Source organism: Macaca thibetana, chromosome 6 (genome assembly GCF_024542745.1).
Source record: "Macaca thibetana thibetana isolate TM-01 chromosome 6, ASM2454274v1, whole genome shotgun sequence".
Lineage (NCBI taxonomy): Eukaryota > Metazoa > Chordata > Mammalia > Primates > Cercopithecidae > Macaca > Macaca thibetana.
The window spans coordinates 134,857,353-134,869,403 of NC_065583.1; the positions used below are offsets into that span (position 1 = coordinate 134,857,353).

A 12,051-nucleotide genomic window follows, 5' to 3' on the forward strand; every position below is an offset into this window, starting at 1 on the left:
AGTCACGAGTCCCTGGGCCTGTGACTGAAGTACGCTGAGCCTCAGGTGTCCCATCTCTAAACTGGGGTCATAACTGCTACCTCACAGCTGTGGGGAGATTATAGACCCTGGGGCTGGAGTGCCTGCTGGCACAGCATCTGCCCCAGTGGGTGGCCGTTCCCTCTGGAAGTCAGTATTTACTGGAGGGAGAGTGGCCTGCCTATCCCTTCCCAGGAGTAGGCATTGCTGCTAAGCCTTCGCCACCTTTCCTTCAGAATGCTGGTTTTCTCTATGATGCTGGATGCAGAATAGGATAGTATGTCTCTCTCATGAAGGGTCTTGAGTAGGGAAATAAACTGCATAACTACTCAGTGGTTTGACTCATGGGTGTGAGCAAAGGCTGTCCTTGCCCCCACCCTCACCATTCCTCCTGCAGCGCCATCACCTGCAGCCATCACTGAGAGTCTTCTCAGCACTTGCCCCCGATAGCCACTACACAGGCCCTACTCACTCCCCTCCTCTCTGACTCCACCCGCTGTCCAGCAGCCCAGGTTTCCCAGCAGGCTGCTGACTTCCCTTGGACGGTGATAAACACTGATGGGCCTGGGTCACCTACAACCAAGTTTACCCAGCCTGTTCCAGAGTGCTGCTTTGTTGACTCTCTGACCACTTGGATTTTGGCAGTTCCCCACTCCCCCACCTATAAAGATTTTATCTGATCATAACTTGAGTGTCTGGGACTTGCTCTCTGGTCTATTTAGAACTCTAGTGCTTGCTATAGCCCTTCTGCTTATCTTCCCTCTGCAGCCTGGTGTCTCATGGCCAGACCTGGCCTGATGGGTCTTGTCACTGCCCACACTGAGGTGGGGAACTGAGGTAGGTGGGATGGAGGCTAACATCTGTGCTCGTCAGCCCAGGTTCTTCCCCAGGTTCTCCTCGGGTTAATACAATGACCTTGGGGTTCCCATGTCCTGAATGTTCCTTCCTCTATTCTCTGCATTACCCACTACTGTTCTTTTTTTTAATGCCTCAGTTTCAATGGCACCTCTTCTGAGAGGTCCTCCTGGAATACCTGATCTAAAGGAGGTGATTTCTCTTGTAATTTGTCTCAGCTCCTCTTCTGTTTTAATCCCATAAAGCTAAACTGCAGAGCAACTTTTATTGATTTTGTCCATCCTTTCTACTATCCATCACTGCCATGAAAGCAGAGCCTGCCCTGCCCTGTTCTGCATCGCACCATGGGTCCCTAGCACAGGGACAGGCACAGTGTAGATGGCCATTATGAAGCTGTTGAATCAACATTGAATTATGAGAAAATGCCAGCTGGGAGGGCTCCCAATGGGCTAAAGAGATCTCGGTAATTACAGGATAAATAATGTGTTTCTTTATCCTCTGAATCCTTCCATCAATGATCTCATTGGCAGTCTTGGCCAAGGAAACAAGTCACCAAGAAAGGGCGTCCCTTGCTGTAAGGTATATTTTCATCTGGCTCTTCTCTCTGAAGGGTAAAAGACCACGCTGTCTTTCTGGCTATGGTGGAATAGCCATGATTCTAGGGCTGTGGTTGAGGAAAGAAAATTCCTCAAGACTTTTCAGTAGACATAGACCCCAAAACACTGCTCCCCCTTCTTCCTCTGATTGGCAGATTTCACCAATTCACCTGACTTCTAACATCGGTCTGTAGCTTGGAAACACATGGGCCCATGTGACAAGGGGGCAGATTGATGCTCTGATACTTCCATAAATCAAGTGTGTTTAGGTTATCAGAAATAAGCAATACTTGCTAACAGCTTCCCAGAAGTACAAATGGAAAACTTTATTTTCCTGCCACACAATAAACACACAAAGAAAAACAGTAACAGCAAACTTAAAATTCACCACAGAACAAATGAGAAAGCATGCTAATAGCTTCCACTCAAAGCAACTATTTGTCTGACAAAATAAATTTCCAGGAAATAGCACATAGTTAAAACAAGAGTACTTTTTATTAAGAAAAGGGGATTTAAAAGACATAAGCATAAAATGAGACTTTACTTTTTTATTTTCCATTTGTTGGTATAATCTGTTATTCCTAAACTTATTTTTCAAATTAGCATTACTCTTTTGTCAAGAGCATGTTCACATTCAGTGGGAAATAAAATTTATTAATATGCTGAAGTCAGTAATAAGGGAAGACACTCACTAAATCTATGATTATTCCATTCCATTTTCAAAAGAGCCTCTGATTCTGTTAGCAAGAGGGAAGTGACAACATATAAAGTCACTCCAGTCCTAATGCTCTTTTGCTTTTGTGTGCTGAATGACAATTGCGATACTCATTTTCTTATTGCCTGAGAGGAAGGCCGTTTGTATTCCTGTTTTCCTAATGTAAAGTCTGCGAACCAGACTGAGGACAAGAGGCAGGCTAATGAGAACAGAAAGACTGGCGAATGCCCTGTTGAAACCAAACAGGTCTGATAGAATCCAGTTACCACATCACTATATCAGTTTGTTTAACTCCTATGATTTGCAAAGCAAACTGAGTTAGAATGAAAAATACCCTTAGCTTACTGGGGCCACTGGCAGAGGTAAAATGAAATCAAAACCTTTTCTTTCTTGTGCTATTTTTGATTTATGAAGTCTTCCTAATACACTTCCCAGGTTGGACTCCTACAGAGTGTTCAGAGAAGTATAGCACAACTAGTAAACATAGGATTGGGGGACTAACAGACCAAATCCTTCTATGACCCTGGCATCAAGTGGCTATGTGACTACAGATTAATCACTGTACTTCTCTAGGTCTCCATTTCTCCATTGGTATTCAAAAGAGGATAAACTAGATGATTAAACTATCACAGCATTCTAGAGTGTCATAAATGTATGAGATCACTGAGTTTGTGCTCTGTTTTGATTTCAGAATACTTTCTTCCTCTCAAAGTTATACATCAAATACTAAATTGCGATATGGAAAGAATTCCTTTCTGACCTTTTCCTTATGCTAAACACATTCATAAGACCCTTAAAATAATTTGAAGATCAGATAGTTGTAGGTGTGCGGTCTTATTTCTGGGTTCTCTATTCTGATCCATTGGTCCATGTATCCGTTTTTTTACCAGTACCATGCTGTTTTGGTTACTGTAGCCCTGTAGTATATTTTGAAGTCTCTTAGCCTGATGCCTCCAGCTTTGTTCTTAAGCAATTACTATATAAGCAAAAATTGACAAATGGGATCTCTTAAACTAAAGAGCTTCTGTACAGCAAAAGAAATTATCAACAGAGTAAACACACAACCTACAGAATGGGAGAAAACTTTTGCAAACTATGCATCTGACAAAGCTCTAATATCCAACATCTCTAAGGCACTTAAATTTATACCCCAAAACAAAAAAACACAAAAAACAAGCAACCACATAAAAAAGTGGGCAAAGGACATGAACAGACACTTTTCAAAAAAAGATATACATGAGGTCAACAGTCATATGAAAAATAGCTCAACATCACTGATCATTAGAGAAATGCAAATCAAAACCACGATGAGATACCATTTCATACTTCTCAAAGTGGCTATTATTAAAAAGTAAAAAAATAACAGATGCTGACGAGGCTGTGGAGAAAAAGGAATGCTTATATACTGTTGGTAATAGAGTATATTAATTCAGCCATTGTGAAAGACGGTGTTGGTGATTCCTCAAGACCTAAAGACAGAAATACTATTTGAACCAGCAATTCCATTACTGGGAATATACATTATTCTGTTATAAAGACACATGTACACATATGTTCACTGTGGCACTATCCACAACAGCAAAGACATGGAATCAACCTAAATGCCCATCAATGATAAACTGGTTAAAGAAAATGTGGTAATATACACAATGGAATACTACAGAGCCATAAAAAAGAATGAGATCATGTCCTTTGCAGGGACATGGATAGAGCTAGAGGCCATTATCCTTAGCAAACTAACACAGGAACAGAAAACCAAATACCACGTGTTCTCACTTATAAGTGGGAGCTAAATGATAAGAACACATGGACACATGGAGGGGAACAACACACACTGGGGACTAAGGGAGGGTGGAATGTGGGAGGAGGGAGAGGATCAGGAAAAATAACTAATGGGCACTAGGCTTAATACCTGGGTGATGAAATAATCTGTACAAGAAATCCCCATGACACAAGTTTACCTATGTAGCAAACCTGCACTTGTACCCCAAACTTAAAATAAAAGTTAAAAAAATTTTATTCCAAAAATTCTAAGCAGAACAGCATCAAAATTCATGGGTCTGCCTGTCCCTCTCCCCATCCCACTTTCCCCTCATTGAGCACTTACTATGTTCCAAGCTCTGTACCTCTACCCTAAGTAGTTTGCAATCTAGCTGGGGCAGGGGAAGTCACATAAATGAATAGAAGAAATAAAGATTACAAGCCATAGTTATCTACAATCTAGTGAGGACACAAAGGAGGACACAGTCAACTTCACCTGAAGAAGTCAAGAAAAGCTTAAATAAATGAGTCAAAGCTTGAGCTGAATCTTAATGAGTAAATGCTCACGTGACTGGCAAAATAGTGTGGGGGACATTTGAAGTGGAGGCAATGGCACGCACAGAGGCTGTGAACCCACACGGCTTGACTAGGAACAGTAAGTTGGTCAGAATGCTAAGGGCATAGGGGTAGACAGAGAAGATGGGCAGAGGCCATCATGGAGAGCCTTGTGGTCTGGACATTGGTGGTCTTGGGGTCGTTTCTTATATGTTCCTAAAGGCTTCCATTTAATTGGCACTTCTCTAACCATTTCTTCTTGAGAATCTCTCAATCTGAAATGCTCAGGGATATCAAGACAGGTGATGGTTTAGACACAGAAAAAAATTGTATCAAGAGGAAAACTGTTGGGAACAAGCCCCCCAAAATCTGGCCATAAACTGGCCCCAAGACTGGCCATAAACAAAATCTCTGCAGCACTGCGACATGTTCATGATGGCCATGACGCCCATGCTGGAAGGTTGTGGGTTTACGGGAATGAGGGCAAGGAACACTTGGCCTGCCCAGGGCAGAAAACCGCTTAAAGGCTTCTTAAGCCACAAACAATACCATGAACGATCTGTGCCTTAAGGACATGCTCCTGCTGCAGTTAACTAGCCCAACCTATTCCTTTAATTCGGCCCATTCCTTTGTTTCTCATAAGGGATACTTTTAATTTATTTAATATGTATAGAAACAATGCTAATGACTAGCTTGCTGTTAATAAATATGTGGGTAAATTTCTGTTCGGGGTTCTCAGCTCTGAAGGCTGTGAGACCCCTGATTTCCCACTTCACACCTCTATATTTCTATGTGTGTGTCTTTAATTCCTCTAGCGTCACTGGATTGGGGTCTTCCCAACTGAGCTGGTCTCAGCAGAAAATAAATGCAGGGATACACAGTGTATGATCCACCTTTCTGCTACTCAATTTTTGCCTTCATAGGATAGAAGCTCTCCTGTAACATACAATCCTAGGTTCTGACTTTTGCACACTGGACTTTAGTAAATGTTTCTGGGAACATGCTGTGTATGAAAGTATGGTTTGTCTGTATTTAGCAAAACAAAGGCTATTCCCCCATTTTATTCATTTGTAAAAATTCAGGTCCATAAAATGCAGCACTGCCACAGACAATCTGTAAAATTCAATAAACTTGGAGACAAGAATTAGAATAAGACAGAAGGACTAGTTAGCAAATACATGAAATCCAAGGCCATAAGGAATGGCTGTCACTTCCTGTTACTTTCCAGCAAACAACTTAGATGATAAAGTTACCGCTAAAATAAAATGGCAACGTTGCCTCTGTGGGAAGACAGATTATTACAAATAAAAGGTAAAAATCTTTCTGATTCATTTCAGAAATAAATCAAGGTCTGCTAGACTCAACTATGAAAAGGGCAATGTTCATTCTAACAGAAGTAATAAAGGGGTTGTCAAATCAGCAGTTCCCAAAACTTCAGAAGAAGCAGACAAAATGTCAGTGAGGAAGTGTGTGGAGCTGCTGATGATGCATGGTTTTGCTGTCAACCCCAGCTGAGGATTTTTCAAGCTCATTTTTATCTCTTACTACATTTCTTCCATCAGAAGAATCACTTTTTCTCCCATATGAATTTTTTTTAAAAATGGGGTCTCACTCTGTTGCCCAGCCTGGAGTGCAGTGGCAGAATCTTGGCTCACTGCAACCTTTGCTTCTTGGGCTCAAGTGATCCACCCACCTCAGCCTTCTGAGTAGCTGGGACTACAGGCATGCGCTCTACCAAGCCAGGCTAATTTTTTGTATTTTCAGTGGAGATGGGGTTTTGCCATATTGCCCAGGCTGGTCTTGAACTGCTGAGGTCAAGTGATCACCTGCCTTGGCCTCCCAAAGTGCTGGGATTACAGGCATGAGCCACTGCGCCCAGCCTCTCCCATACAAATTTTAACATTCTGAAACTGGCATGTGTCCTACAACTGATGTACACATTAATTGTGTAGTGTTTCATTTTTTTCTGAAAAGCTGTAGTTAAAATGACATAATCCCCCAGGTGACAGTTTCTTAGAATTGAGACTATTTAATATTAGTTTTGTGATCAAGTATATATTGATGATTTAAATACTCCAAGCCCTAGTTTCTTTAGTGGGAATTATAAAGTCCTGTATTATGGTAAAAATAAAATTGTTTATCCAAAATTTCCATGCAATGTCAGGCACGTGGCAGCACTAGCACCCACGGTAGGTCAAATCCTCCAGAGTTCAGGAACATGTTGAGCACCCTCACTGTGTAGTACTAGGGAGTGAACACTTTCTCAGGTCACTTTCTCCATTGGCAGGGCTTACTTCACTAACCTGTCCACAGGCCTCCTGCCCCAAGTCCAGGAAGCAAGAGATTCGTAAATGTCCAATAGCCAGCCCTAACCTTTACCCAGAGCTCGACGTTTGTCCAGGGCCTTATTTGAATGGTCTTTTATCATGTACAGAGTTCATTGCATACAATTTCTCTTTTGATCCTTACAACAATTCTACAAAGTAAGTAGAGGCAATATCATCCACTTCATTTCAGGAGTGAGAAAACTAAAGCTCCTAAGCAGTTAGATGAATGGCCAGTGTCACGTGCTGATTAGTGACAGAGTAGGGTTATTATCCCAGATCCGTCTGATTCCAAGTCAAGCCCCTCTGCGATTCAATACTGCAGAACTGCATTTTTACAAGACTGCCTCTGGGACAAACCTGAGGATGACAACTTTGATTTTGTTTCAGACAGATTAATGCATGAAGAGGAAGCAAGCCACTGTGATAAACTACTTCCAGAAACTGGAAAGGTAGAGATCTGAATGTCTCGGTTCTCCGTCATGTTGTAAGGAACATGGCTGTGATTTGGTGAAGGATAGGCCGAGGTAGGCTGTTTACATCCTGTGTGACTCAGCAAGTTTAGAGTGCAGGTGTGTAACTCCACTTGTTATCACAGCCATGTAGCCCTAACATGGGAAGGCCATGCCATCACTTGGCTCTAAGCCACTGTTGTATGTAAAAGGTATAACTGCCCTGTTTGACACTGTGCGGTCACGCTGGCACCAAGAGAAAGAGAGAGAGCCAAAGCTGTCCATCTGCAAAGATGGACAGAGGGGAGCCAGGACACAGCTTGACTTGCTCATGCCCAGAGAAAAAGAAAGAGTTAAGCTGCTGACCCTGAAAGCAAGGGAGAGTCAGCCGTGCAGCTGCATGTGGGAGCCAGACTAAGCAGCCGAGACGGGGCGGGCAGTGTGAGAAAGCTGCTGATGAGAGTTGGTGCTGAATAAAATAATCTTTCACCAGCCTACGGCCCCCGAGTGTTCTTTCTGCTCATCCACCCACTCCCTTCGGACTGCAACATGACCTTTGGTATAGTCATAAACCTGACACATGTATATGAGAAAATGTTTACAGCAGTTCTATCAGGCTTCATCAAGAAGTATCGTATTAGAGAAATAAGCCAGTAAAACAACCGCAATCCAGACCGCAATCACAGTGGTAGAAGTTCCTGGTGAGTAACCTGGATGCCTCAGGTATGATACCTGTGGGTTCAGGTGAGGCTGCAGCATACCCTGTCATCCTACAAGAATTAAAGTGTTTCTGGATCTGGAGGAGAGATTGCTGGAATAATGCAGAAAATTCCAGGTAAAATTAGAATTTTTCTTTCTGAGAAAGTATCTGTGAAAAGGCAAATGATCAATTTGGCAGAATCTAAACTCTCTGGATATTTAAAGGCAAAACCAGGGATCCTCTTTCCTGCTCTAGATTTTGGAGGTCTGTCACAAAGAGAGCATAAAAGGCCTATCAGAATTAATGAAGCTGAGAGGGAAGGCCTTCAAATCTTTCCTAGCACATGATGTGGACTTCAGACATCCATATGAAAAAGGGGTCTCCAGCTACTTGAGGCTGAGGCAGGAGTATTGTTTAAGCACAGGAGGTTGAGACTGGAGTGAGATGTGACTGGGCCACTGCACTCCAGTTTGGGTGACAAAGTGAGACTTCACCTCAAAAAAAATATTAATCAGAAAAAGGGGTCACAATAATCAAGATTTGAGATAAAATTTAAGTTAATATCTCTAGGAAAGATAAGCCATGTATGCCAGGGGTCCCCAATCCCTAGTCTGTTATATCTCAGCCTGTTAGGAATCAGGCTGCACAGCAGGAGGTGAGCATCAGGTGAGCAAGCAAAGCTTTATCTGTATTTACAGCTGCTCCCCATCACTCACATTACTGCCTGAACTCGACCTCCTGTCAGATCAGCAGCAGTATTAGATTCTCATAGGAATGCAAACCCTATTGTGAAGTGTGCATGCAAGGGATCTAGGCTGCACACTCATTATGAAAATCTAATGCCTGATGATCTGTCACTGTCTCCCATCACCCCTAGATGGGACCGTCTAGTTGCAGGAAAACAAGCTCAGGGCTCCCACTGACTCTACATTATGGTGAGTTGTGTAATTATTTCATTATGTATTACAATGTAATAATAATAGAAATAAAGTACACAATAAATGTAACATGCTTGAACCATCCCAAAACCATTTCCCCAGTCCGTGGAAAAGAATTTTGTAGAGATCACAAAACTGGTCTCTAGTGCCAAAAAGGTTAGGGACTGCTGATGTATGCAATACCCATAATAGTAGTCAGAAAAAACAAAAATCAGGGCAACTGACAATCAGTGGTTAAATAGTGTCTTTGATATAAGGTTCATCTGTTATCTAATAAAAGAGACACTTTCTTTACTGGTAGGAATAGAGTAATTTTGAGGATTAGATTTTAGATATAGCAGTTACCTCATTCTAGCTGAATTTGATGATATGTTGGAAATAACTCCTACAAAACCACTCAGGGCACTACAGAGATTCACCAATATATCTGCAACCCTATAGGCCATGAGAGAGAGAGAGAGAGAGGCATGAGAGAGACCCTATAGGCCAGGCAATGAGTCAAGCCAGGCTTTCCTTAGGAGGCCGGACCCCAGAGATGAGCTTGCTGATCTCTCATCCAGGGTTTGCACTGGCTAGAGTCCCTCAGGCTGGAGCTGACCTTTTCAAAACGCAAGCTATTTCACACATCTGCCCTTTTCATGAGCCATGTAATTTCCAGCGAAATGACTATTCCCAGTGAGAGGAAAGTGGAACTTAAGACTTGGTCAACATTTGGCAAGCTCAGGTATATGAGATGTTTCCTAAGATTCCTCTGGATATGGAAGAGAAGTTGTAGCCAAACTTTCAGTCCTTGTTGGATTCTGAGTTTGTTATGAATTGGAAGAGAAATAAAAAAGACCAGTATTGATTCTTGAAAGAAAAATGATATAGAAGGAGAAAGAAGGTGGTAATTTTCTCAAGGAGTAGCCTCACAGCCCCTCTCTTCCAAAGACCAGAGCCTTGCTTTGGGAAAGGGTCCTAAAGACCAACCATCAGACAGGAGCATCCCATGTTCCTGTCTGATGCTAAGTCTGCCAGGAGAACCAGAGACAGAAATGCCCAGTGCAACACCTCTGGGTCCTGTTTGTCTGGGGACATGAGCTCTTCACTAGATGAAGAAACAAATGTCTAGAGGTGACATCATCTACCCTAAACCTCTTGGATAGCTCTTTCTTTTCCTTTCTCCTGTGTCTCAGCTATCAAGAGGAACCATCTTCCTGGAGAGAAGACAGGGGTGGACCAGGCTTCCTAGAGTTGAGCATGTATGGCCAACAGGTATATGCACAGCTCACACCTCTGTACTCCCTACCTGCCAACTGACCCTCAATCTCACCGCTGACCAGGGTCTTAGAGCCCTGAATTATCCCCCAAGGGCTGGCTAACCCCTAGTCCAGCCATGATAAGCAGATCAGGCCTAGTTAGTGTCTCAAAGCACCAAGGCTAACTAATCTGAAAACCAGATACATTCTTTTCACAAGGAACTATGCAGACAGCACAGCAAAATGAGTAATCACAGTAAGATTAGCAAAGATGGTGAAATTGCACTTCAAAAAGATCAGTATGGTTGGGTACGGTGGCTCATGCCTGCAATCTTAGCACTTTGGGAGGCCGAGGCAGGTGGATCGCTTGAGGTCAGGAGTTCGAGACCAGCCTGGCCAACATGGTGAAACCCCATCTCTACTAAAAATACAAAAATCAGCCTGGCGTGGTGGTGGATGCCTGTAATCCCAGCTATTGAGGAGGCTAAGGCATGAGAATCGCTTGAACCCGGGAGACGGAGGTTGCAGTGAGCCTAGATCACGCCATTGCATTTCAGCCTGGGTGACAGAGCGAGAATCTGTCTCAAAAAAATAAAAATAAAAATAAATAAGAAGATCAGTGCGGGGAGTACGCTTTTAAAGACCAATTATTCTTTATATCTCAGCTTTCTTTTCATTTTGGGTCTGGAAGATTAAACTGTATATTTGCTTTGTAAAGCACAGGTGATTCATGATTTAATTATATATGTGATAATATAGGATTATTCATTAAAATGCTAAATTGAAGTAATATAGAAATAGCATTGCATGCTGGAGAAGCAATTGATAATCCAAACTTAACTTTTCTGGTTTACCTTATAAGAGAAAGGACAGGTGGGTTACCACATGTGGGTTAATAAAAACTGTACTACTAAGACTTTTGTGTAACTTGAAGTAGGCCTATGGTAATGCCCATGATTTACTCATCCCTGATTTTATAAGACGCAAAAGGGAAACAGAAAGGTAGAAAAAAACTCGACTTTGGCAAGTGCTTCTATAAGATTCCCTCCCCAACCCATCCCCACCTTCTCTACCTCCAAGACTCTGCCAAGCCTGATAAGTTACCTTGCTCCAGTTTCCCACTTTCCAGCCAGCACAGGGACGGAGGTGGCATCGCTTTGCAGGGTCAGGTCTCTGGATGGCCGCGCAGTCGGAATCCATCTGGGTGCTGCACTCCACCCTTCTCCAGTAGGCCCCCAGACCACATGTGGTGGAGCACTGTGGCAGGGAAGGAGAGAGATGACAGAGGCTGAGTGTCACCTTCCCACACATGCCCCATCGCTAGGATCCTGGAGTCAGTTCTCAGTCCTGGCTGCTCACTAACACTGCCCATAGAGCTTTTTAAAAATTACCAACACTTGGGACACCCCACCCACAGAAATTAATCTGAATCTCTTGGGGTAGGACCCAGGGATGCTCAGTATTAAAAATAACTCCCCAGCTGATTTTAACAAACAACCACGGTTGAGAAACCCTGATTTGTATGTGGAAGAAAAATCCAATGCAAATGGAAATTTGCTTCCCTTTAAAACTTATCTTGGCAGGCCGGGTGCAGTGGCTCATGCCTCAGTCTTTGGGAGGCTGAGGCAGGAGGATCCTTTGAGCCCAGGAGTTTCAGATCACCTGGGCAACATAGGGAGAACCCATCTCTAAAGAAATTTAAAAATTAGCCAGGTGTGGTATTGTGTACTTGCATTCCTAGCTACTTAGGAGGCTGGGTGGTGAGGACTGCTTGAACCTGGGAATTTGAGGCTGCAGTGAGCTATGATTGCACCACTGCACTCCAGCCTGGGTGCCAGGGTGAGATCCTGTCTCAAAAGAAAAAAAAAAATTAATTATCCTGGCATGATTGCCCAGGGG

At 43.0% G+C, this 12,051-nt stretch overlaps 1 protein-coding gene across 3 annotated transcripts in view; it reads right to left on the minus strand.

Annotated features, from left to right (window-relative positions):
* The window catches only part of ADAMTS12 (ADAM metallopeptidase with thrombospondin type 1 motif 12), a 377,858-nt gene that overhangs the window by 26,217 nt on the left and 339,590 nt on the right, over positions 1-12,051 (minus strand). For all 3 annotated transcript variants that reach the window (XM_050793804.1, XM_050793805.1, XM_050793806.1), the window contains exon 20: positions 11,257-11,409. In XM_050793804.1, the coding sequence (XP_050649761.1) occupies positions 11,257-11,409 (153 nt within the window). The remainder of the gene's footprint in view (positions 1-11,256; positions 11,410-12,051) is intronic.